The sequence below is a fragment of the Megalobrama amblycephala genome, linkage group LG14 (genome assembly GCF_018812025.1).
Source record: "Megalobrama amblycephala isolate DHTTF-2021 linkage group LG14, ASM1881202v1, whole genome shotgun sequence".
Classification (NCBI taxonomy): domain Eukaryota; kingdom Metazoa; phylum Chordata; class Actinopteri; order Cypriniformes; family Xenocyprididae; genus Megalobrama; species Megalobrama amblycephala.
This window is the reverse complement of record NC_063057.1, coordinates 22,355,203-22,382,988: the sequence shown is the minus strand read 5'-3', so window position 1 is coordinate 22,382,988 and position 27,786 is coordinate 22,355,203. Positions and strand designations below refer to the sequence as shown.

The window sequence follows — 27,786 nt, the reverse complement described above, 5'->3', positions numbered from 1 at the left end:
ATAGTTACTTTCCCTGGTAATTAGTTACTTTTCTAATGATGTAACTCAGTTACTAACTCCGTTACTATTTGTGAGAAGTAACTAGTAACTATAACTAATTATAATTACACTGTTTACATCTGAATAATTTTCAAATTGTTTGTTATAAATCAACATCTCAGGAAAATGTTATGGGGTTTCAAATCAAAATATGACTTTCTGTTATGAAACAGGACATTGATTTCATACATGTCTTCAGTAGAGGACACCGGGACTTACATCAGGGTGGGCAATTCATTTTCCCAAGGGGCCACATGAGAAAATGGGGTGGTTGTGGAGGGCTGCACCAGTACACTTAACTCATTTCACTTGATACATTGAAAATGTGGAGCACACAATCACTATTTAATAACTATTTAATGAACATCCACAAAATCAGTTTTAAAAATGTGCATTTTTATCCAGGGTTTCAAAAAACAGTATCACAACTTTTATATTTAATATAACTTTTATATTTATACAAAGACCAGCATCACTTTAACTAAAAATTTAAAAAACTGCCAGAAGGTGACAGCAAGTCACTGTTAATGAGTTAATCACTGAGATTACACCGATTCATTCAAACACCTGATTCATTCAGAAACTAAACATTTGCCTGAGTTTGAGGATAGCCTTAATGTGGGAGTCATTGAGATTCAACCGATTCATTCAACTCGTTCAAACAGCTGATTCATTCACTGTTGCGTGTTGCTCAGAGACTCAAAACTGTGGTGGTCTTTGTTTGGAACTACTTTCGTTGAAGAAATATACCAAAAACAGGTATTATGGGGTAAAACGTAAGTCTCTAATTAACTTCTTGTTTATTGTTGTATAAATAGCTATCACATTTCTAAACATACTGATACTTGGAGAAAAACAGCACTATTCGTATACCTATATTCAATTTTCTATATATAAACAATGTAGTAAACAATGGGGCATTTTTTATCTTGAATCATGGGGGTATTCTGAATGCATTTCAATAGATTAAATCACACAGTGAAAGCGTGCACACTCACTAAAATAGACATTCTTGTGAAATATTAGATATTATGAAAATCTTGCCAATTATTACTCCCATTATAACATTCTTTTCCCATTACATGTTGCTCCAAGAACACATTAATATGCAAATTACATACAGTGTGTAGATACATTGTATATAATGGGAAAAAAAAAAAAAAAAAAAAAAAAAAAAAATTATATCCATTTTACACACCTATTGCATAAAGCAAAATGGTATATCTGTTAAATCTTTCAGAACATAGTTGAGAATCATCTTTATACAACGTTTGGTATAAAAGATCCTGAAACCCAAAAATTGTTTGGTGATTTTAAAAAAATCCCATTGTTTTTACCTTTCCATGTCTATTCATGTCTTATTTAATTTGATGAGTCCTGGAGTCCTGGTGTCCACTACAGAGGACATTTTTTCAAAAACTTTATTTTTCCATTTTGTTTCATATGCTCTAAACAATGTAATGACATAAAAGATAAACAAAACTTTTTTCCCCTGGTAGTCAGGAGGAGAGTAGTCGCTGTGTGAGTAAACCTCACTCCTCTGATCTCAAGAGATGCTCTAGCGACTGACGTTAGAGGTTGCAGCCTGTTGAATAGCTTTTAAAGGACTGTACTGGCATTGTTATTTTAATTTGTGATCACCAGGGGGCGTCGGTAAGAACGCACAAAGCCAGAGGTCGGTGCTCAACTGAAGCTCCGTTTATTATGCACGCTCTCACATACATATGGCACGTGTGTGGTGTCTAAAATAAATAAAGAAATATACATAATAAATCACAACTGAAATAAATACACTATACATAAGATCAGCAGCAGTAAATATTTAAATAAAACAATTAGACAGAGCGCCATTATTTAACGGCGCATAAGTAGAAACGACAGCCATAAACATGCCAAACAATACTGACTGAAAGGGTTATTCACAAGCAAAAACCCTATATTCTGATTAACATATTAATATCTTAATAATCATAATGCAATACACAAACTCACTGTATTAAATGTGCGCGCTATAGATGGCTGGATCCGGACTCGCGCACTTATGAAGATGACGCGGTTATGATAAAATGGACCGGTAACAGCTTAAAACTCAAATTCTCACACTAAAGACAAGAAACAAGATGTTAGAATCATAGAAGCATAAGATATATAAACAACACACTAACTTCTTTTGAACGCACACACAATGAAAGCAACTTTATAGCAAGCAGTTGACAGAGCTGTAAGAACTAAAATGTCGTCCTTCTTATAGGCGGGCCAAACTAATCTGTCAATCACATATCAAGATCAAATCAGTAAAAAGTATGGAAAATACTGGCCCTTTCCAACAGCCGCCCCAATACACATAGTAAATTCAATACAGAAAAGGCTTAAGAGTCTTTGTCATCATTTGGTAATACTGGCAAACGGATTAGCTTACTTACTGGTCTAACATATTTATGATCACCCACTTGCACTTCAGCAGTTCTGATTTGACCATCAGCTCCTGGTAATGTGTCTATGACCTTACCCACTGGCCAAAGTGCCCTGGGAAGTTGCTGGTCAACTATCATCACCACTGTTCCAGTTCAGTCATCCACTTTGAACGGGTTTGTAATTCAGGTAGATACTGCTTTATGAAGTGTGCCCAGAAATGATCAGCGAGGATCTGACTGTGTCTCCAGCGCTTCCTGCTCAGCAGTTCTGACTTGGGGTATACAACTTGTGGTAAGTATGTCAGGCTAAATGACTCGGAATTCAGTATAAATATTTATTAAGGAAGATAACGTGAACAACAGCAGTGAACAAGGCAGATCGTGGGTGCTGAAGGTGTCCTTGGTAGCGCAGGGACTACAAGGGGTGGACAAATGAAATCCGAGACAGAAGTGCAGTGACAATGTGATCCACAAACGACAGGCAGTACAATCCACAACAGCGGGGAAATCCACAAACGACAGGCAGTAACATCCACAATGACAGGTAGTCCAAAACACAGCAGGAACACTGGAGCACGGCACACGGGAGAACAGGAAACACTAGACAAGGAACAAGAGTGAATAACAACAACAACAATCCGACAGTGAATGAACAAACACACACTCAATATAAAGCATAGCTGATCAGCACCAGCTGAGGCTAATCGCTAATCAGCAACAATGAGTTGCCCAGCAATCCCGGTGATCACACCCACACACACACACACACACACACACAAAGACAAGGAAGAATCCACAGACCTGCGAACCGTGACAAAGTCGGAGTCCAGCCGCCCCATGAGAATGATCTTTGGAGTGATAGGATCAACATCTGCCACATCTGAAGACACATACCCTAAGGGTTTAGAGTTCAGGATTCCTTCGATTTCTACAAGGACTGAAGTCAGCACTTCCTCAGACACATGTTGTGCTCCAAGAGTCTGGTTGAGTGCAGCTTTCAGCTACCTGATTTCTCTTTCCCATATACCACCGAAGTGGGGAGCTCCTGGGGGATTAAAGTGAAACTGGATTTGCTGCGTTGCAAGTTGGCTCTGCAGGGTGGGCTGTAGGGCTGTGAATGCTTCTGACAATTCTTGTTCACCTCCTCTGAAATTAGTCCCCTGGTCCGAAAAGAGTTCATGGAGTTTTCCTCTGTGTGCAATGAATCGGCATAATGCCATGAGGAAAAAATCTGAGCCGATGTTGGTCAGCACTTCAATATATATACTGCTCTAGTGGTCATACATTTAAAAATAATTCCCCATTGTTTCTCATTGCGCCGTCCTATTTTAATTGTGAAAGGCCCAAAACAGTCAACACCAGTTGAATAGAATGCAGGTTGGTAGAGGTGAAGACGGGCAGGTGGCAAATCAGCCATACGTGGGATTTCAGATTTCCCAAGCCATTTTCTGCACTCACTGCACTTTTGTTGATGTCGACGTACAGCCTCTCGGCCTCTCAGAATCCAGTATCGGCGTCGTATCTCAGCAAATACTCTTTCTGGCCCCGGGTGATGTAATTTTTTTTCATCAAAATGCTGGATTAAAAGTTGACTAAGGGGGTGTTTGGGTCCAAGGATTATGGGGTGAGCAGTCTCTTGGTCAAGCAAATCACTGTGACGCAGACGGCCACCTACTCTTATGAAGTCAGTAGACTTCTCAAGCTCTGGGGCAAGTGTGAGTAACCGGCTGTTAGAAGGCAAGGGTTTGCCAGCCGTTAATGCCTCAATTTCAGCAGGGAAGCATGTCGCTTGTGCTTCCTTTAGAAGAGAGATCTCAGCTGTTGCATAGTCTGAAGCAGATAAATCTCCTGACTGTTTCGTTTGTTCATACTGTTCTAGTACTCTTTTCTCAACCAGTTCTATGAAACTGTGAAACTGAGAGAAGTCTTGCATAGTCTTAGAAAGATCTATTGTAGTAAGACCACAGAAGCTCACCTTTTTCTCTTCTTCTGTGCTCTCTGTGGCTGGCTCCACTGGGTTATTGGGCCAGGATTTTGGGTCCTGCCAAAGAAAGTTTGGCCCTTGGTTCCATCTAGAAGGCTGAGAGAGCTGCCAGAGTGATTTACCATGAGTGATGTCCTCTGCAGGGTTGTCTTCAAACTTAACATACCGCCATGCCTGAGGAGAAGTCAGCTCCTGAATTTCGGCAACTCTCGTGCCCACAAACACTTTGTATCTGCAGGATTCTGACTGAATCCATGTCAGCACTGTTTTAGAGTCACTCCATAAGGTCAGCTGCTGAATGGCCAGGGTGAGTTCTCTTTCTAGAAGCCTTGCCATCTGGGCCCCTGTGAGTGCTGCACATAGTTCTAATCTCGGTATAGACAACTGACATTTAGGTGCCACTCTAGATCTTTACTAAGTTGCTTTTCCAAACCTCTGAGGTGGGGGAGGACTGCCTCCTTCGGTGCTGTCAGCTTGGGCATCTCTTTTTTGCGCAAGAGGGGTGTAGCATACCTGAGCACTCCATCTACATTCACCCTTACCGTCTTGGCCTCAAGCATATCTATGGCCTCTTGATAACATCATGACCATGTCACCACTTTCTCATTACGGTAAGGTAAAGTGTCTAACTGCCAGAGTCTTTCATCATGTTGCAGGAGCTCTGATGCTGGGGAGGCAACGGATGTGAAAAGACACTGCTGTGCTGGTAACTGGTGCTGAACTACATTTGCAGGCCCTTGCAGTGTCCAGCCTAACCTAGTTTTAACACCAGCTGGCCCACCTGGTGGTCTGAAATGCACTGGCTCTATAGGGGCAATCAAGTGGTGGTGATCAGAGCCAATGAGTAACAGTGGTTGCACTTGAGAAAAGCCTTGAAGAGGCAGACCTTTGAGATGCTTGAATTTCTCCTATAGAGCTGGCACTGGATGTGAATGTTTGGCTAAGCCTAAATGTTCTGCAGTGAATGCACCCCTTATCTTGAATCTCTTATTGGGCTGAAAGGCAGGGGAAAGTGTGAAGAACACCTTGGCGCCTGAAATGACTTGAGTGCCGTGTCTGACCGTTCTCAAGGAGAGATTCTCTGGCTGCCCATTGAGTTGGAGTTGCTGTGCTGCATCATGAAGTAAGATGGTACGCTCCGAACCATCATCCAAAGTGGCATAGGTCATCAAAGTATGTTTGCCATGATGTAATAGCACCTTGCTGAGTTTCAGGAGAACTTGGCTACCCCCTACTGGACGGTCCAGGTATTGACTTTCTTTTTGAACTTCAAAGTTCTTTGTCACCATGGACCTGCTATTTATGTCATGCAGGGCTGTTAAGTGCTTTCCTGTGCAAACCTTACATGTGACTTTCAATTGGCACTGGGCTGCCTGATGTTTCCGTCCACACCTCCAGCATCTCGTTCAACTTAATCCAGTTAGTTTTCAACTCATTTGTTAACTGTGCAAAATTACTACACTGGTTGAGGAAGTGCTGTTTATTGTTACAGTAGTGACAGTACACAGACCTGCCAGTGGTTTCTTTCTCTGAGTTAATGGCAGCTGTAATGCTTGTGAACTGCTCTGCACTGTGCAAAATGGCAGCTGCCTGTAGAGGGTGTCTGCGTGGTCGCTGGGCCTCTTTCTGCAAAGCACCATGTCCCTTCATCTCACCTATACTAACTCTACTATCTGTGGGCTGAACCTGCAGTTCAAACTCAAGCCAGTGTGAGAAATCAAGCAGGTTTGGTATGGGGTTTCTGAGAGGGTGAACCTACCTTTTGAAATTGGCTCTAAGATCGTGAGGCAGTTTAGACATGAGTCTGGCTACATGTGAACCACACTGTAACTCAATGCTTCCTTTGTCACCCAACTGATCAAGCATCCCCACCAATGCTCTGACTCTGAGGGCAAACCTCCTGAATGCCTGGGTATCTTCGCTACAAATGTTAGGGCCACCCATCAGTTCTGCAATTCTCCCTAATGCCAGCTGGTGGGGCTGTTCATAGTGCTCAGACAGTGATTGCATGGTGTATGTATAGGGATAACGGCAGTTACTATAGGAGTCCGCGATTAGAAGGGCCTCCTCAAATTTCAGATGCTCTATCAGAATCTGGTATTTGAACTGTTCCTTGGCATCATGTGACAGCAAATTCTTGAGCGATATCTTCAGCCTTGCAAACTGCCTTGGGTCCTCTGCTGTAAAGTCAGGAATAGAGGGTGTAGGACCTCTATAGATGCTCTCTCTATTAGGAGGCATGCGGCCATCAGGGATAAAGTCTCTGGGTGGATGATAAGGCCTTATGGTGTAGTCTGGCTGTTCTCTAAAACTAAGAACAGGTGAGGGGGCACGATAAGGCAGCCATTGCTGATGTAGGGCATAGTTTGTGTAGCATTCTGGGCTGCGTGCTGGATAAGACTGGGTCAAACGCTTTGACTGAGGATGGCTAGGGGAACTTGAGCGATAGTGGCTTGCCCTCTGGTGGTGACTTGAGACTCATTCTACACAGGTCATCTGAAATGGCAGAGGTACTAACCTGTTTATCATCTACAGACTTGGGGGATTCATAGCGTGCTTCTGTATTATCAGTCTCTTTAGCAGCCTGTCTACTGCAATCTGCAATGGACTTGTGGGATCATGGAGCTGGTATGGGTCTAAGTTTAGTCTGAGTTGCAGAGGCCTCACACGGTGATTTGGTACAGGGCCGAGGGACGGGACTCTGAGATGAGGCTGTTTCAACCATTTCTATCTTGTGTCTGTTACGTCCCAGGACGTATATCGTTTATTGTTTTGTAATTCTGTGAATGTGTATGTGACACTGTCTCTCTGATGCCCAACAGCCTGCTGGGAAGTGTAGTTTTTTTCCCCTATTTCCTCTGTTCCTCCCTGTCCTCTTGCAGGAGCCCAATTGATGCCACCTGTTCCTTGTTAGAGTATGGAGAGGAGCTTGCATTTACACCGAGGGAGCTGGCTGTTCCCCAGAGAGAGTGTGGCCTGTCTTCCCTCCCAGAACTTTTGTTGTCTTGGCTGTTGTGAAAGCTTCTTTAAGAGAAACCTGTTGTATTTGCCGGTGTGAAAGCTTCTTTAAGAGAAACCTGTTGTATTTGCCGGTGTGAAAGCTTCTTTAAGAGAAACCTGTTGTATTTGCTGTTGTGAAAGCTCCTTGAAGAGACATCTGTTGTATCTGCTGTTGTGGCAGTGTGTAATTGCCCCATTATCAATGTTGCAGACGCAGTAGGGAGGTGGGTGCCCTTTTGTTTTTACTAACCCCTGTTTTCGGTTAGTGAGGCAGTCAGGTAACAGATTTGTTGTTTATTTTGATGTTTTGTTTTGATAGGTTATTTAGACTCCCTTACTCCAGTTAGCTTACTCCTTTTGTTTGTTATTTTGGCTTTAACCCCCTCCCAAAGCTAGAAGCGTCTTGTTAGTTATCCTTATTATTTTTGCCTTATTCTTGATTGTTATAAGAGACTTTATGTTAAATAAACCTTTTGAAGAGATATTTTGTGTTCGTGTGAGTTCTGGGAGTGCAGACTGAACCAACTCTCTCTCATTTTTGCCCTGTGTTTTTGAAGGGACATATCTTTATTACTTTTTATTTCTATATGTTACTCTCCCACCACCCCTAGACAAAAGGGGGACGTAACATGGTAACATCTCTAATGGTTTTATGCAGTTGCTGATTCTCTTCTCTGAGCTGCTGAATCGCTGCTTAAGCATCTTTGCCTGCATATGGTTCTCCAGTAATTTCTTCCTCCTGCTCCAACTCCTGCCATCGGGTAAGGGGTGTCATCTCCGTAGCTCCCTCTGATAAAGTACACCTTGCATTTCTGATTCTCTGTGGTGCGCGAGTTGCAGTCTGGAAACAGGTGGGTATGTGTGGTGGAAGCCTCTGTATTCTACCTCGTAATCCACCAAGTGATGTGGGGGCCTTGGTACCCGTCTGCTGCGGACATCAGGATCAGACTCTGTCATTTCACTGGCTCTGGACATGGACCATGTTGAATAGATTTAAAGGATGGCGTCGGTAAATAGTATGGAAAATACTGGGCCTTTTCAACACAGCCTTTAGCCTCCTTGTTAGAACGGGTTCGAGGCCTGCGCAGAGCGGACCGAGTAGGGCCTGGGTAGAAGGGTTTTATATATATTTTATATATATATATAAAACTCAACAACAGTGTTTTATCTTCTGTTCCTTCCATTAAGAAGGAATGAATAGAGAGTGATTGAAAACGGCAGTCAGAAGAGAGAAAGATGTAATTTTATTTCTCACAATTACATTTTTACAAGCTAGCTAACGAGTTAGTTTAAGTCACGTTTGTGTGGTAGAACAATGGTTAAAGTGATGATTTAAATTCTTAAGAATATCTTTTTGTGATATTTTCAGTCAGAATCCTTCTTTCAGCCTCATGTTTCTGACAGTTCCACTGTTTCTTCTTTGTCCATTAAAACACTACTGTAAGTCCCATCAATTGAATTCTGTATAATGTTTGCTGTATTTCTATCAAAATGTCTGAGTGACTGTATTGTAAAGTATCCAATGATGAACTCAAGTCTGAACAACTGATATCAATGGTCTTCTCTATCCACTTGCTATGTTTATTGTCTGTCCTCTTTGAAGAATCTGTGTAGATCTAAACGTAACTCTAATACCCATTAACATATGCCTGTACACTATGTGAAATATACTCCTTTTCCTTGTTTTTCTTTTCTAACAATGTAAAATCTGCTGTGGTGTCTGGAAATAACTACGGTCGTATTACCATTTTGAGTAACTTTAAGTTCTGTGGCTTTCTGTATCATGGTCCATCGGAAGATTTTAATTTTCCTCCTCTTCCCAACAAGGCTCTTAAAGGGACAATTCACCCTAAAATGAAAATTCAGGCATCATTTACTCACCCTGCTGTTGATCTAATGCTGTACACCCTTCTGTCTTTTATGGAGCACAAAAGGAGAATTTATTAAGTGTCCCGCTCGGGCTCAAGATTTTTAAAAATGATGTAAAAGTATCACAGAATGACCCCATGCGACACATGCGTATATTCCAGGTGTTCTGGGGTTTATGATAGGGTTTGGTGAAAAACAAACTGAAATCTGATGTATTTTTTCATGAAAATCCTGCCCATGAGACTCTTATCAGCGTCACAGTTCACTCCCACTCACAGAAAAACACACAAGCTGTGAGAAATCAAGATTAATAAGTACACTACATGAAATACAATGCCTAGAAATCCCAAAAAAGGATAAAAGTATCCCTGTTCTTTCTTCACTGAGTTGAACATCACCAGACCAGAACTCCGTTTATCAGATGTGAACGCATATATTCACATCAGAGAAGAAAGAACATGGATTGTATTTCATGTCATGTTTTTGGTAAACTTGATTTCTCACAACTTGTGCTTTTTCTCGGATTCACTGCTGTGCCAAGTTGAAAGTTAGTGAGGATAACTGTGTGAAGAGTTTTGAAAATATTGAGAAATGGGTCCTGCTGTAAAAAACTGTAAGCCTGAAGCTTCTTCACTGTCATTATATGTATGAGAGCAAGCAGGACATTTTTTTTATTTCTCCTTTCATATGGCATTGGAACAACAACACCAATGTGAGTAAATAATGACTGAATTTTTATTTTTGGGTGAATTATCCCTTAAAAGCACTAAAGCATGGGACGAACACCACGAGGCCAAGGTTCGATTCCTCGCGAATACACGAACTGTGATGAATGTGAGTCACGTAAATGAAACTACACAGTTTGGTGACAGAGACAATTATAAGCCAAATGCAGGTCATTTTGATTAGTGTTCAAACCCTTTTTAAAAACATTTATATGTTCAAGCACTGCTAGATCCATTACATTAGTGCCAGCTGTATATATATGAACACAAGAAACTTGTTAATATGAAAACATTAATATGAAGTGCCCATGATACTGCTTGATCAGCGAACAAGAAAGAACCAGCACATGTGAATTTTGCAGTTCGGCCATGTGAAACTGAATTTAGAATGGAAAATAATCCTTAATGGAATTCACTTTATTCTCACAGTTATTGTAACTGTGTTACTAATATTAACAAAAGGAAAATATCTGAAAACCTTATTTGATGCATACTTCGAGATTCTACTGATTCTAAAGAAACTGATGAATAGAATAAAAACACAGAGAGACAACTGAATGTGAAAACGAGAATTTATTGTGTTGAATTCAGAATTTTGTTCTCCTTCCAAGTTAACTGTATTTTGCTGAAATAGATATGTTGATTTGAAACTGAATTGTACTTGACAATGTCAATGTTTTTAATACATTTAGAAAAAGATCATATATTTGAAAGTGAAAAAGATACAAAATCTATAAAGCAGAATCGATTAAACGCTCAGTGACAGTAAAATTACATCATCCCAAAACAGCATTCTGATACAATCTGATCATTTGTGATACATGACATATTCAGCTCATTCTGTACAACAAATCAATTTGTTTGTTTGTTTGTTTGTTTGTTTTATTTATAAAGCACAATTAAAACAACACCAGGTTGACCAATGTGCTGTACAATAATAATTAGAAAGAGGAGACCAACAGCACAAGGAGAAATAGAAAAGCAAAATAAAACAAACAACATAGGCAAAAAAAGATACCCACTTAGTTCACTCAAGGCGTTGAGCCAAATGCCAACTCCAATAAATACAATTTCAGGTTTCTTTTAAAAGAACCTAATGTAGGTAAAAGTCTAAGATACAGAGGCAAGCTATTCCAGCGCGTCGGAGCCACTACTGAAAATGCCCGGTCACCACTCATTTTTAATCTAGTTCTAGGAACATCTAGAATCATCTGGTTTGATGACCTTAGGTTCCTTTGAGGTTTATGCAGATGCAGAAGATCACTTAAATAAGATGGAGCCAAATTATGTAGAACTTTATAAACTAAAATAAGTAATTTAAAATCAACTCTGTAGTGAATTGGAAGCCAATGTAAAGTAGCTAAAATAGGTGTTATATGTTGATGTTTACGAACACCCTTCAGTAATCTAGTAGAGGCATTTTGCACCAACTGCAAATGGGTTAACAGTAATTGGCTCACACCTGCATACAAGGAATTACAGTAGTCCAATCTTACAAAAATAAAAGCATGGATAAGCTTTTCAAGATTGCTAGATGACAAAAATGGTTTAACCTTAGATAGTAATCTCAGTTGGAAATAACAAGACTTGACCACCGAGCTGATCTGTTTGTCAAATTTCAGAGAGACGTCAAACTGAACCCCAAGATTTTCAACTACCGCTTTATTGAACGGAGCCAGGTTCCCCAGACCGGAAAGGCCTTGAGGCTCAGATTTTCCGAACCAAATTATCTCTGTCTTGCTTTCATTTAAACTTAAAAAGTTTGCGCTCATCCAAAGTTTAACTTCATGCAAACAATTCAGTAAAGGATGCAAATTATTGTCTTGTCGTGTTTCTGTAGAGGTAGATACACCTGAGTATCATCAGCAAAAACAATGAAAGGAAACTCCATGCTTTTTAAAAATAGAACCTAAGGGCAGCACATACAGCAGAAACAAGACCGGACCAAGGATTGAACCCTGAGGAACACCACAATTCAGAGGAGCAGATTTTGAATAGGATTGACTGATGTTAACTGAAAAAGTCCTATCAGAAAGAAAAGATCTGAACCACTCAAGAGCTGTGTCTCGGATACCCACAGTCTTTTCTAAAAGACTAATAAGAATATTGTGGTCAATAGTATCAAATGCTGCCCTTAGATCTAATAAGATTAAAATCACCGAATCACCAGAATCAACTGAAGTCAAAATATCATTTAATACTTTGAGCAAAGCTGTTTCTGTACTGTGGTTTGTTTTAAATCCGGATTGAAACTTTTCAAAAATATCATTATTGACTAAGAAGGCCTGTAATTGATTTAAAACAGCCTTCTCTAAGACCTTAGACAGAAAAGGTTAATTTAGAAATGGGACGATAGTTTGCAAAAACACTTGGATCTAAATTTGATTTTTTTAAAAGGGGTTCTTACAATGGCATGCTTAAAACTAGAAAGGAACTACTCCTGCTGTAAGACTTTTATTTATTAATGTCAATAGGCTTGGGCCAATAATCTCAAAAGTCTCTTTAATAATTTTTGACAGGAATGGCATCATGACAACAATTTGTAGATTTCAACTGGCCAATTATCTTTGATAACGACTGAAGTGAAAGAGGAGAAAATTGATTAAATATTACTGATGGGCAAGAGATAGATAAAGAATTAAAAGAAACAGGCACAATCTGCATTCTAATATCAGTAACTTTCTGAACAAAGAAATTCAACAAGTCATCACACGCTGTAGCAGGAAGAGCAGAACCAGTGGCAGAAGGATTAAGTACAGAATTAATTGTATTAAACAATACTCTTGAATTTCCATGATATCTTGAGATTAGCCCATCAAAGTAATTCATTTTAGCAGATTTTACAGCATTCTGATAGGTAACTAAGGCATCCTTTAAAATGGTGTACGACACCTGTAACTTATCCTTCTTCCACCTACGCTCTGCTCTCCTACAAGCTCGTCTTAAATTACATATATGCTCAGTTAACCAAGGATCAGATTTGGTCTTAGCACTCTTAGCCCTTAATGGGGCGATGGAGTTTAAGATAGAGGAGCATGTAGAATTAAATTTATCAAAGGCTGCAGTAACATCACAAAAGCCTTCAAGAGTAGCAAAAATGTCTGATGCAGAAAATAAGGTCTTAAACCTCTCAGTGGTAGCTGGAGTTACATGACGAAACTGACGACCTGGAGAACTAAATAGACTGAGTGACACATGATGTAGAAATGCTACTACAAATAAACATATGGTCTGAAAAGACTGCATTTTGAATTTCAATATCCCCAACAGACAGGCCCAGAGATAAAATTAAGTCCAAGGTGTGGCCTTTTTCATGGGTAGGACCCTGAACATGTTGAACAAAGTTAAAAGAGTCAATTAAATCCAAAAAGTCTTTAGCCAGTGGATTTGATGAACAACAGACATGCACATTGAAGTCCCCCACTAATAAAAGTTTGTCATATTTTAAACACATATCGCCCAAGAAGTCTGTAAAATCCTGTATAAAATCCTTGTTGAATTTTGGAGGACGATATATCACAGCACAGAGTATTGAGGAATTCAACTGAAACAACAGCAGCTCAAAACTAGCATAATACGTGGTGTTCAGAGTCCGACAGTTCAAGCTGCTCTTAAAAATAGTTGCCAAACCACCTCCACGACCAGAGGCCCGCGGGGAGTTCAAAAAACCACACTTAGATGGTAGCAACTCCGAGAATGAACTTAAGTCACCAGTATTTAACCAGGTCTCTGTTAGAAATAAGATGTCTAAGTTCTGAGTGTCGAAAAAATCCTTGAGAATGAAAGTTTTGCTTGCGAGTGACCGCACATTTATCAGAGCAAACTTTAACTTTGCTAATGGTTTCTGCTCACCCGATTCGTACTGCAGGGAACGTAGATTTTGCAAATTCACTCTCCGTGAGCGAAATTTAGGAAGACGGGACAGCGGGAGAATCACTGCAAGTAGCAGGGAGCACAGGAGTAATCCATTGATATGGTATTTCCATAGAGCGCAAAGTTATAGAGCAATCCTTTCCCTTCAAAGAATCCATCAGAGGAATAGCGTTGAAACGGCAACTGCCGCGAAAATAAACTTGCCTTTAACTTGACCAAAAAGCCACCACGAGTTCCGCGTCTTCTTCGGCGATTTTTCCAGCGAGGAATAAAGGGTAGCCGGCAGAAACAGGACGGCGACTGACACCGAGCAGGAGGAAGATGGGCATCAAATCCGCTCGGCAAAACGGTATATAACTTTCCCATCGAAGATCTAATCTCCAACAAAGTTTGACGATCGTACTGTAACAGAGTTGGCAAGCTCGTAGCAGAGGAACACAAAACAGCAGACAGAGTGAAGACAAACAAACTGAGAAGCAGACGGCAAGCCACAAACACCGGCGCCATCTTGGCCATTTGTATAAAAAATGTATAATTTTAAATAATTTTAAATTTTAAATAATCCATAATTTTAAATGTATGGATTTGGCAATTACACAGTTTTTTGTCATCATGCTCAAAAACATATCCATTACCACCACCTAAATCTACTTTAGAAACTATACTAGAACTTAAACCATATGCTGAGAAGATTATTGGAACAGTTTATTCAGTACTGAATTCAGATAATCAAGTTTTTATGATCTCACTGAAAAAACATTGGAAAGATAAGCTTGAAGTGCAAATGACAGAGGAGTCTTGGCAAGATGCTATACATAGGATACATTCTCCTTCAATTTGTATGCGACAAAATCATTCAATTCAAAATTGTTTATAGATTGCACTGGTCTAAGGTGAAGCCAGCCAAATTCACATCAAAAGTAGATGCAATATGTGATATGTGTAGAATGGAACAAGCCAGTCTTTCGCATGTGTTTTGGTCATGCTCAAAATTTACAGGCTTTTGGAAATCAATTTTTTGGAGTGCCAAAATATGGTATTAGACTACACAACAGTGCTAAACGTGTGATGGCCTTTGCCACCCTTTTAGCAAGAAGACTTATAAAATGGAAAGATAAGTATCCACCTACCTTTGCACAATGGATTAGAGATCTTACGCACTATTTGACACTGGAAAAAATTTGTTTCTCAGTAAAAGGCAATAGCTGTAAATTCAATGTTGCTTGGCAGCCGGTCTTGACTTGGATATATAACATGGATCCCAAGTTAATTATGTCTTGATCAATTTTTGTTATTAGCCTACCCTCTGTTAACACACACTGATTTTATTTATTTAGTTGCTAATTTATTTGTATTTATTTATTTATTTTGATGTGTATGTATGTATGTGTATATGTATGTATATAAATGTATATTTATGTGGATTTTATTTATTTATTTTATTTACTATGTTTTAACATGCAGTGAAAGCTTGTTCTGTGGGGATGGGAGTCTTTGTATGTATTACTAAATGACAATAAAAAGACTGACAAAAATAGGCTAAATAATACAGGAATCTACACCATAAAAGTATTTTTAAAGTATTAAAGTGTGTGTAAGTATAATAAAAAATGCATTCAGAGCATCTTACCACAGAACCACATGTTTTGGTTTATTGCTTTAGTGATTACTGGGCCAACTGAACCAGGTTCTTGGATCATAGAAAGCTTTTTTTCTTGTTGCAGGTTTGTACTGTTTCCAATCCTCTGGAAGCACTTCTCCTGTGGAAAACTTACTGATGATCTCTGCCTTCTTCCTGACAGCCATCAAAGACTGAATGCGATCTTTAAACCCAGGCTTGGCTTCTTGTTTCTCAGACTCAATCATCAGATCAATGTAGTCAGGGGTGGACAGAGGATTGGGCTTGAGGGCGATTTCCTGCAGTCGCTCCAAGGACTTTTGAGATCTTTGAATTACTCTGGTCACACCTGACTGAACAACCTGAAACTCATTTTCAAGTTCTTCAAAGATGTTTTCTTTTGACATGACCTGTCCATGTGCAGCCTCATATCGCTTTTTTAAATCCTTATAGGTTTCCTTTCTCTTTTCTGTGACATAAGTCCATCTGTATTTCTGATTGAAGTGCACATTCCAAGCACACTTTCCTGGACACACCGTACACTTTCCATCTTTCATGGCATTGCACTTATATCTTTCACTGTCATTTGCAATTTGGCATGTTTCATGACATGTGAAGTGACACTTCTGGCAATTGGATAAGTAGTAGCCAGTGTTGTTTCTGATCTCTTTTGGGACAGTTACTTCTACTTCATACTCAAAATCCTTGTTTGCCTCCATCTCAGCCTTGTGCTGCTCCAGAGCTGCTCTTGTCTTCTTGATTTCATCCAGTTTTGTCAGACCAGCATTGATTTGGGGCTGAAGGCCTTCCACAAGTACTTCCAGCTGCTGTCGCTCTTTCAGGACCTCCTGTGTCAGAGACAAGCTCTTGGTTTCCATCGTGTTAAGGGATGTGAAGAATTTTTTCATGCTAGAAAATCCCATCTTCCAGAACATTTGGTCAAAGTTTTCACAGTCAGAGTCCTCATCCTCATCCCCTGCAGACTGATTATTGTTAGCAAACACAGCAGAGTTGTTGAACTTGAAGTGAAGAGGCTCTCCAGACTCATTGGTGGAGCAGGGCACGCCAGAGACTTTGATGGCCTCGAGAACAGGAGGTGTTTTCCCATCTGCAAAGGTGACCAGCACAAGGATGTTTTCAGCAATATCCTTCCCAAATATGGAGAGAATGGAGTCAAAGATGTATTTCTGTGTGTGTGACAGACGGGCAAGTGAAGCCTGGACTACAAAACACACGGCATCAATGCGGTCGATCCCTCCTGGATTAGAGAAGAACTCCTGAATCTGCTTTGTGATCTTCTGGTCATGTGAGATTCCTCTGGTATCACCGAATCCTGGTGTGTCCACTATGGTCAGAGAATAAGGGACCTGGAAACCATACATGTGATTGATTTGATATGCCGTGATCTCTGAAGTCTGACTTTCAGCCTGGGATTTCTGCTTCCCTTCATCTATCAGCACAAACCGGAAGTCATCTTCCCATTTCACTCCCAGAATGTAGTTGATCATGCTGTTAATTAGAGTGGTTTTTCCTGAACCCGTGGCTCCGATCATCATGATGGTCTTGTTCTCTTTTGTGACGTTTTCTTTCCCAAACGTGCTTCTTCTGCAGAATCCATCTCTGTTCTTCCATGTTTCAGACAGGAGAAGTTTAAACATGGGCAGGTTTTCATTGCTTCCATCAGCCATTTTACTGCTCCAGTTGTTCTTTATATCATGTGTAACCCTTAAGCTCTTTCCATCACTGTGGTCTTTTCCCATGGTTTTGCTTTTTTCCAACTCTGCTGGTTAAAGGAAAAGGAAATAATTGTTTGTGTCCATTTATAAAAACAGTATACAAAATAAATTAGTACAACTCTGTTTCACTTAAATGTCAAATGATTCAAAATTGTATCACCTATTAATAATTGTAATAATTGAATTATTTCATAATTGACAGGTAGAAAGTGCAACAAAAGCTAACACACATTTGATCACTAGCACAAAAGTTAGAAAACCTGTGATCACTGAAACAAAATTGAGTACACCTGTGATTTATAATGCACAAACCTGGTTATAATTGCTTGTGAACACCATAACTTCCTTAATTTTCAACCAATTTTTCAACCTTCTAACAGCATTTATGTTTTTCTTAATTTTTTTTTTTTAAATCTAGTTAAAAATGATTTTTTACTAATACATTATGTAGTGATGTTTGTGATGTGCAGAGGTGGGTAGAGTATCCAAAAACTGTACTCAAGTAAAAGTACAAGTACTTATAGAAATATTTACTCAAAGTAAAAGTGAAAGTAATAATCCTAGTAGTTACTTGAGTAAGAGTAAAAAAGTATCCAATGAAAATCTACTCAAGTAGCTCGTTACTAGTTACTTTGTAACTATATATATATATATATATATATATATATATCAATACAATAGCATGTTATTATTAAGATTTTAATTATTATCATAATTAGATATCTTTGCAACAAACACGCATTATTATATAGACAAGCATTATTTCTGGCATCTGTAACCCGAATATCATTGCATGTCCTTTACTTTGTATAATAATAACATATACAGATACATTTGAAAGAAGAGAGAAAATTCTTTACATGTGCTCGCGCTCATAACCTCTGAACACAAACAATGATCAAATACACATTGACGGATCTTCTTTCGTCTGTTCTCCAAAATGTAATCAAATGTATATTTCTGCAGGCGCGTGTAAACTGGTTAACTGTGTCAATGCAAAGGCGTTCATTTTCAAGACTAACAAATCGCAGACGCCACCACTGCTCAACCGCAGGTGTTCATTTCAGAATCTCTGAACAATGGTAGCTTATTTAATGTATAAATTAAGATATATGTCCTTAAAAACGGTAAAGAAATGCTACATACTTTGTTATCATGTTGTAATGATCTGTTGTAAAAATTAAGTGAAAAAGTATATAACTTCGCCTTGACATCTTTATGTATGGGAAAAAGAGGCAAAAAGAAAGTTAAACAACTTTGGCTTGAACCCATGTCTTCTAACGTGTCTGACACAGCCGATCAGTTTGAGGATTCAGCATCAGCCTCGAGTAGCTCGGGATTGAAACTTCAGAAAGATACGGAATCACAGTGGTTTGACACATGTCCGAATTTTGACAATGAGGTTGTTATTGCATCCCTCTTGGATACTCCTCAGAAGCCAGCTGCAAACAAATCTAAATGCGCTGAATCTAGTGGAAATGGGAATGAGGTTGTATTGGCAGCTATTCGTAAGCTTGCAAAAAATCAAGAAAATTAGATTTTCACTCCCTGATAGTATGTGGTGCTTGTGCTGAACGGTAGTGCAAATAAACATATTTATGATATTAATAAAAAGTTAAAGAAGATAAAACATCTCAGGTTATGTATGTAACCATGGTTCCCTGAGAACAGGGAACGAGACTCTGTGTTCAGTCACGCTTTGGGGAACGTCACACGTGAGCTGATGTCTGAAAGCCAAGTATCAAAAAACTCCAATCAAATGCCGGCGACAGCCTATGACATCATCATAGCGTGACCCGGAAGTATATAAGGAGTGCCTAGAGAACCAGTCAGTACCTTATCGTCTTGAGGGATTGTTCAGCAGGCAGCCCCGAAGCATGGCAGGGCAACGCAGAGTCTCGTTCCCTGTTCTCAGGGAACTATGGTTACATACGTAACCTGAGACGTTCCCTTTCGAAGGGAACTTCAACTCTGCGTTCAATCACGCTATGGGGAACGATATACCCACGCCGCCATGCTTAAGGAGAGTGCATGCCAAAAGATGGCTAGACAAACATCAAGCAGTTTTGAATTAAATGCCAGATAGCAACTCACCCTTGGGTCACACAAAGGCTGTCAGTGACAGCATTCCCTACGGCCAACAGCCCAAGCTGAGCCTCAAAGAGGCCTTCCGTAGAAAGCCTACTAAGGCCGCTCAAGGCATCTGGGACCAACTTTTCTGAGGAAAAGTGGTCCCTTAAAGGGAATGTGGCCAGGGAACCGAAAGGAGCTAGAGGGGAACGAAGTCACCCCCAATGCCACCAGGGAGGCCGACCTGGTCTGATGTAGGACAAAGTTGGTCTTAGCCAACCCTGTCTGAGTACAGAATCTCCATAACACATTCTTCAGAGAAGAGAGCAGGTAAGAGCGACTGCAAGAAGGGCAGTAAGCAACTCAGACCCACGCGTAGAGATGGGCACCTGGAGAGCAGAACTCAGCTGAGTGCTATGAACCCTCGTATTGAGGGGAGTATAATCCGCTCATCCTAGGATCTACTCAGCGCTTGATTATTTGCACTGAGGAGGCTGTGTGCTAAAGAACCCTGATACAGGGGAGCACAAACCAGCCTGGGGCTGATCCTCAATGGGAGGCTTCATGGAAGCCTTCAACCAATGATCAGCTTAGGGAGATAAGCACTATCACACAGACAACCCTAGCAGGGAAGTACAAAGCTCAACCTAACAGGTAGACCATACTGTGGGCACATAATCATGGAGACCAGAAAGGGCCTACATCATGATAGTAGTTCTATGTGGAGTAAGACTCACATAAGCTAGAGTACTTTGTCACAACAGTAGGACATTCAGTGGTGGCCTGCGAAGGCCACCTTGAACACCTATCTTGCTGGAAGCAAGAAACATGACTTCAGTATACAGCAAAATGAGACTGTGAAGTGCCCACATAACAGTCCACCTAACACAATCCAACAAGCAGTGCACTTGGTAAAAGGAACCCTTTTTACTCTTTAACCCTCTGGGGTCTGAGGATTTTCGGGGCCCTGGAGAAGTTTTGACATGCCCTGACATTTGTGCTTTTTTCAGTTGTTCATAAACATAGAAGACAATAAATACACGATTGAGACGATGAATGCATGTATTGACTGAATTTGCGTCAGAATAGCGCTGGCTCCGTGGGCGTGGCCGCATTAGCGGATAATGAGCTGAATCACGGACTTCTGATATGGCTCTTTTTTCATACAGATTACATAAACAGAGAATATTTGTTTTAGATTTGACTTACACGATTTAAAACCTGACATTTCAACGTTTTTTAGACATAAGTCTCATTTTTGTGTCATTAGTATTCACTAAGTTAGAGTTCATTTTCTGAGAATTATCAGATTGGACTTCGTTCAGAGGGAGATGACAGATCACACATCATGTTAGTTTTCTTTATTTTACAAAAAGCACAACATTTTGTTTTTACTCTGAGTGTACACAAATAAAAGAAGATATTCAACAGATTAAAATGGTATATAACTCTTAATTGTATGTGCAACATTGACAGAGTATTTTGAGTCTCTTTCACACTGGTAAGAAAAAAACACGGTGGTATCACCGGCGATACCTCAGACCTCAGAGTGTTAAAGCAAGAGGAGTACAACATACGCCATCACGCACTAAGGAAGGCCCCAAAGACAGGCCTATGACCTCAGCAGACACGTGGCATCAGCTCGTGGCAGTGTTTTAAGCACCAGGAAGGACAACCAACCATAACAAGGTTAAATTATCACCTGGGGCCCTGGCCAACCAGAAATGTACTCAATAAAACACTCTCTCAGTGAGAGAAGTACACTACACCAGTATGTTCAAAAGGTGGCCCAGAGTGCCTAATATCTGTAAGACATACGGCGTTAGTCTAGTGGCCACGTAGAGATGGGCATCCTGGAGAGCAGAACTCAGCTGAGTGTTATAAACCCTCGTACTGAGGGGAGTATAATCCGCTCATCCTAGGATCTACTCAGCGCTTTGATTATTTGCACTGAGGAGGCTGTGTGCTAGAGAACCCTGATAGAGGGGAGCACAAACCAGCCTGGGGCTGAACCTCAGGAGGAGGCCTCATGGAGGCCTACAACCAGGGTTCTAAATTAACACCCGCCAACCCGCCAAATGCGGGTTAAAATTCATTTGTGTTAATAAAAACTTACTAGCCAGGTTGGCCGGTGATGCATGAGGCTCTGTTCTCTGTCATTCCCCCTGGCAGCACTTCCTACATTTCCCATGAACACTGTGCCGTAATGCTACGCGATGACGTTTCATATGCCCATTGGCTGTGCGCAGTTTGCAGTGAAACCAGCACAAGAAACCATGGAAACGAACGGAGCGTCCATCAGAAAACACAAGGAAGAAGAAGAACGAACGGAGCCAGAGCAGGGAGCATAGACTGAAAGAGGAAGGAGTTAGCTAGTAAAGGAAAAAGTTAAGATTAAACTAAATGCGGCGGTGGTTGGGACAGATTTCTGGGGGCAAGAAGAGGAACGAGGCAGGGGATGAGGATATCGACAGAGAAACGAAGAAAAGAAAATTTAATGCCAAATGGCTGACGGGTCGTGAATGGCTTGTGTTTGATCACGAAAATGTCGTCATGTTTTGTCAGGATTGCCGCATGCCATGTACGCGAAAGAAAAAACAAAACGAGCAATTTCATGGTGGGAACTAATAATTTTAAAGTTGAGACAGTAAAGGACCATGATGTGATTCAAATGATAGATAGATGAAATGTTTGCACTTTCTGTGCATATTTTGTTGTATGCATTGTACTTTATATGTGTTTTTCATGCCAACAATGTTAATAAATGATAAAAATGCATTCAGTGGCACTCATAATTTCTCTTATTTTCACTGGAAAAAAATTTGGCTAGTGGAAATTCTGACTTCCTAAAGTTACCAGCCACATTGGCTGGTGATCAAAAAAGTTAATTTAGAACCCTGCCTACCACCCATGATCAGCTTAGGGAGCTAAGCACTATTACACCGACAACCCTAGCAGGGAAGTACAAAGCTCATCCTAACAGGTAGACCATACTGTGGGCACATAATCATGGAGGCCAGAAGGGGCCTACCTTATGATAATACCGCTATATGGAGCATGACTCACACATGGAAAGCATTTTGTCATATTAGAAGGACATTCAATTGTGGCCTGCGAAGGCCACCTTGAACACCTATCTTGCTGGAAGCAAGAAACATGACTTCAGTATACAGCAAAATGAGACTGTGAAGTGCCCACATAACAGTCCACCTAACACAATCCAACAAGCAGTGCACTTGGTAAAAGGAACCCTTTTTACTCTTTAACCCTCTGGGGTCTGAGGATTTTCGGGGCCCTGGAGAAGTTTTGACATGCCCTGACATTTGTGCTTTTTTCAGTTGTTCATAAACATAGAAGACAATAAATACACGATTGAGACGATGAATGCATGTATTGACTGAATTTGCGTCAGAATAGCGCTGGCTCCGTGGGCGTGGCCGCATTAGCGGATAATGAGCTGAATCACGGACTTCTGATATGGCTCTTTTTTCATACAGATTACATAAACAGAGAATATTTGTTTTAGATTTGACTTACACGATTTAAAACCTGACATTTCAACGTTTTTTAGACATAAGTCTCATTTTTGTGTCATTAGTATTCACTAAGTTAGAGTTCATTTTCTGAGAATTATCAGATTGGACTTCGTTCAGAGGGAGATGACAGATCACACATCATGTTAGTTTTCTTTATTTTACAAAAAGCACAACATTTTGTTTTTACTCTGAGTGTACACAAATAAAAGAAGATATTCAACAGATTAAAATGGTATATAACTCTTAATTGTATGTGCAACATTGACAGAGTATTTTGAGTCTCTTTCACACTGGTAAGAAAAAAACACGGTGGTATCACCGGCGATACCTCAGACCTCAGAGTGTTAAAGCAAGAGGAGTACAACATACGCCATCACGCACTAAGGAAGGCCCCAAAGACAGGCCTATGACCTCAGCAGACACGTGGCATCAGCTCGTGGCAGTGTTTTAAGCACCAGGAAGGACAACCAACCATAACAAGGTTAAATTATCACCTGGGGCCCTGGCCAACCAGAAATGTACTCAATAAAACACTCTCTCAGTGAGAGAAGTACACTACACCAGTATGTTCAAAAGGTGGCCCAGAGTGCCTAATATCTGTAAGACATACGGCGTTAGTCTAGTGGCCACGTAGAGATGGGCATCCTGGAGAGCAGAACTCAGCTGAGTGTTATAAACCCTCGTACTGAGGGGAGTATAATCCGCTCATCCTAGGATCTACTCAGCGCTTTGATTATTTGCACTGAGGAGGCTGTGTGCTAGAGAACCCTGATAGAGGGGAGCACAAACCAGCCTGGGGCTGAACCTCAGGAGGAGGCCTCATGGAGGCCTACAACCAGGGTTCTAAATTAACACCCGCCAACCCGCCAAATGCGGGTTAAAATTCATTTGTGTTAATAAAAACTTACTAGCCAGGTTGGCCGGTGATGCATGAGGCTCTGTTCTCTGTCATTCCCCCTGGCAGCACTTCCTACATTTCCCATGAACACTGTGCCGTAATGCTACGCGATGACGTTTCATATGCCCATTGGCTGTGCGCAGTTTGCAGTGAAACCAGCACAAGAAACCATGGAAACGAACGGAGCGTCCATCAGAAAACACAAGGAAGAAGAAGAACGAACGGAGCCAGAGCAGGAGCATAGACTGAAAGAGGAAGGAGTTAGCTAGTAAAGGAAAAAGTTAAGATTAAACTAAATGCGGCGGTGGTTGGGACAGATTTCTGGGGGCAAGAAGAGGAACGAGGCAGGGGATGAGGATATCGACAGAGAAACGAAGAAAAGAAAATTTAATGCCAAATGGCTGACGGGTCGTGAATGGCTTGTGTTTGATCACGAAAATGTCGTCATGTTTTGTCAGGATTGCCGCATGCCATGTACGCGAAAGAAAAAACAAAACGAGCAATTTCATGGTGGGAACTAATAATTTTAAAGTTGAGACAGTAAAGGACCATGATGTGATTCAAATGATAGATAGATGAAATGTTTGCACTTTCTGTGCATATTTTGTTGTATGCATTGTACTTTATATGTGTTTTTCATGCCAACAATGTTAATAAAATGATAAAAATGCATTCAGTGGCACTCATAATTTCTCTTATTTTCACTGGAAAAAAATTTGGCTAGTGGAAATTCTGACTTCCTAAAGTTACCAGCCACATTGGCTGGTGATCAAAAAAGTTAATTTAGAACCCTGCCTACCACCCATGATCAGCTTAGGGAGCTAAGCACTATTACACCGACAACCCTAGCAGGGAAGTACAAAGCTCATCCTAACAGGTAGACCATACTGTGGGCACATAATCATGGAGGCCAGAAGGGGCCTACCTTATGATAATACCGCTATATGGAGCATGACTCACACATGGAAAGCATTTTGTCATATTAGAAGGACATTCAATTGTGGCCTGTGAGGGCCACCTTGAACCCCTGTCTTGCTGGAAGCAGGACATATGACTTAGTAACAGTAGTTAAACTGTAAAGTGCCCACATGACAATCCACCTAACACAATCCAACAAGCAGTGTACTTGGTAAAAGAACCTTTTTTCTCTTTAAAGCAAGAGGAGTACAACGTACACCAACACGCACTAAGGAAGGCCTTTGACGGGCCGATGACCTCAGCAGACACGTGGCATCAGCTCGTGGCCCTGGCCAACCAGAAGTGTATTCAGTAGGATACTGATAGCTCTCTAGTAAGAGGATTACACTACAACATACGCTAGTATGTTCAAAAAAGGTTCTAAAAATACCTTTATGACAAACGGCGTTATTCTGGTGGCCATTAGGGTTCTAGGAGCAAAAAATAGAACCAACCTAGATACTAGGTAGCTATTTAGCCCAACTAGAGTAGAAACCCAGACTCAAGGAGGCTGATGTAGTTAAAACCAAACCTCAGTAAGGTTTTCCCACAAAAACTCACCCCTGAGAGGTCAACCACTCAGAAGAGTACTCGGAAAAAGCACCTTTTTACTCTCAAAGCAAGAGAAGTACATAACTGAACTCCAATATGCTACACGGGAAGCCCATAGGGCCTACCTTAGTAAACACGTGGCATCAGCAAGTGGCGACCATATCCATACCAACCATCAGGCCATGCATTCAAAGATTTAGTTTCTAAAAGGAAATGCATATTACGCCACCATACTCCATGAGAGGCCTGCTTAAGGCCTACTCAACAGAGGTGGGGCATGGCCGATGATAGTATTGGATTCACAAGCATCCTGCCAGTATGTCAGCTAAAAAGGAGGCCTTATGGGGCCTCCAAGTTCAGCCACATGTGGCGTTCAGCCCGTTTGTCCATATAAACACAAACTGTGCCAACATGTAAACTAAAAGGAGGCCTAATTAGGGCCTACCCTAGTAAACACATGGCATCCGCCAGACCAAGACCATACCAACCAACAGGCCATGCATTCAATGGAAAACCTTTCATGTATAATACTGAGAGAAGGAATGCATATTATGCCGCCATACTCCACGAGAGGCCTGCTTAAGGCCTACTCAACAGAGGTGGGGTGTGGCCGATGGTGGTATGGGTTCTTGGATTCCCAGACATCCTGCCAACAAGTGAGCTAAAAAGGAGGCCTTGTGGGGCCTACAATCTCAGCAACAAGTGGCGTTCAGCCTGTTTGCAGAATAAAAACACAAACTGTGCCAACATGTGAACTAGAAAGGAGGCCTGTTGGGACCTACCATTCCAATGACACGTGGCTTCAGCTCGTGAAATAAAAGGAACCAAGCTACAGGGAACCAGCTCTAACCCAACAATAGCTGTGGGAAGCTAACTGAAACTGAGCTAGGCTACACATTCCAACAGGCAATGTACCCTAAATCATATGTGACTAAAGGGATCCAAATAATGCCAACATGGTCTAAGGGAGGCCTATATGGCCTACTACCTCAAACGGACACATAGCAAAAGCCTGTGGCAGTGTAAACTATGTGAGCAAACTAAGCTCACATACAAATGTAGGGCAAAAGTCTAGAACTCAAAGCAAACGTAATGCTTTGACATACATGCTGTTTCCAATGAGGATAAACATTTTCTCCACACAGATTCTCAAATCTGTACTAAGCCCTAGAGGACGAAGGTTAAAAAGCTAGCACCGTCAACTCAAACTTGATTAAGAAAATCAAGTGGCTCAGAGGAAAAAATATTTTCCATAGCATGAAAAGTTCTAGAAAGTGGGGCCTAGCATACACCTGCATAACTTATCTACACAAAGATAAGGGCCTACCACCTGAGAAAAACAGCATCAGGAAGTCTAAAAACAGTCTACAACCTAGCTGTTAAACTCAACAATTGCACCTACATAAACAAGGGGACAATGGGCATATGGCCTAACAACTCCCTCGGGAGGAGGCCAGAACTAGAAACTATACCACCTGACAAGGGATAGTATACATAGGGTTAACATATAACACAACTAATCTAGCTCTAGCCTAGCCACTAAGCTACGGGCCTTCTTACAGGGCCACAAGCCTAGTGAAGCCTGGGCTTCACCTCCAAATCTCATGGAAAAGAGAAAGAAAGCGAAGCTCACAAGCAAACAATGTCAGGTGGTCGATAAAGACCGACCTAAACATACATACTAACTGAAGTGACGAGTGCTAACTCAAACTACTCTAGAACATGTGATGAGATGAGAAGCTACTCTAAACAATAGGTGGCTAAGAGGCGGCCATTTTGGGGCCTGCACAATATATCATTCTATCAACTTCAGTTTGCCCAAAAACCCCATACTTTTTCTGACTACACTTATATATAATTGTCATTGTAAATGAGTACTGGTTCTCAATTGACTCACCTGATTAAATAAAGGTTAAAGAAAAAAAAAAGAAAATATAGGAGGTGAAAGAAGAAGAAGAGAGGGTAGATTAAAAAAAAGTCCCTTATGTAGCTGGGGGATCGATTACAAACGCAGCGGTGTTTACAATCGATCACCCATCTCACTCTCGCTTCTTCCTCCTCCCGTCTGTCTGGGCTCAGATACAAATCTGAATGGCTAGGGGTTTTTCCATGCCCTCCCAATCTCAAACGTGGAGATCAGGAAGGAATGGAAAGTTTATAGGAGCTGCAGCATTCATGGACAGAAAGGAACCGCACGGCCCCTTTCTTAACACGCTCTCACGGCAGCTGCAGCCTGCCAGAAGCGTGTCCCAAAAACACCAGCAGCTCCGCATACACAGCAGCCAGAGGAGCGCTCGCTGCCAGACGCAATGACGTCAAACACGGACGTCATCGTCATCCAACAACTCATCCTCATCAGCCCCGGGGGAGCTGAGAGAGAATACAACTTTCTCAAACTTCCCAACGAGCTCACCTGCGAGCCCTATGATTGCAGCCGCCATTTTGCCTCAGCACAAACGGGGGCCCAGAATCACCAGGCACAGATGCGGACACCTCTTCCCTCAAGAAGAGTGCC

The 27,786-nt window shown here is 41.1% G+C and overlaps 2 protein-coding genes across 4 annotated transcripts in view; both read right to left on the bottom strand.

Moving 5' to 3' along the window:
- Window positions 1-110: 110 nt before the first annotated feature.
- LOC125246029 lies at window positions 111-11,832 on the bottom strand. Of its 3 annotated transcripts, none has more exons than XM_048156877.1 (3): window positions 2,463-11,832; window positions 2,032-2,141; window positions 111-1,781 (listed from the first exon to the last, which is right to left on the bottom strand). In XM_048156877.1, the coding sequence occupies exon 1, from the start codon at window positions 4,771-4,773 to the stop codon at window positions 3,700-3,702; it is 1,074 nt and encodes a 357-aa protein (XP_048012834.1). In that variant the 5' UTR covers window positions 4,774-11,832; the 3' UTR covers window positions 111-1,781; window positions 2,032-2,141; window positions 2,463-3,699. The 3 variants fall into 3 exon arrangements, with proteins under 3 accessions (XP_048012834.1, XP_048012833.1, XP_048012832.1); XM_048156876.1 differs by having other exon boundaries at window positions 2,032-3,053; window positions 3,255-11,832; XM_048156875.1 differs by having other exon boundaries at window positions 2,032-11,832.
- Window positions 11,833-12,556: 724 nt separating this feature from the next.
- The window catches only part of LOC125246006, a 52,227-nt gene continuing 36,997 nt past the window's right edge, over window positions 12,557-27,786 (bottom strand). The window contains 1 exon segment of the mRNA XM_048156838.1: window positions 12,557-17,305. Within this exon segment, the coding sequence (XP_048012795.1) occupies window positions 15,564-17,305 (1,742 nt within the window). The 3' untranslated portion in view covers window positions 12,557-15,563.

Bases quoted from the DNA above. Each gene is read 5' to 3' on its own strand.
- LOC125246029 (XM_048156875.1), bottom strand. From the start codon at position 4,773: ATGGCAAGGCTTCTAGAAAGAGAACTCACCCTGGCCATTCAGCAGCTG.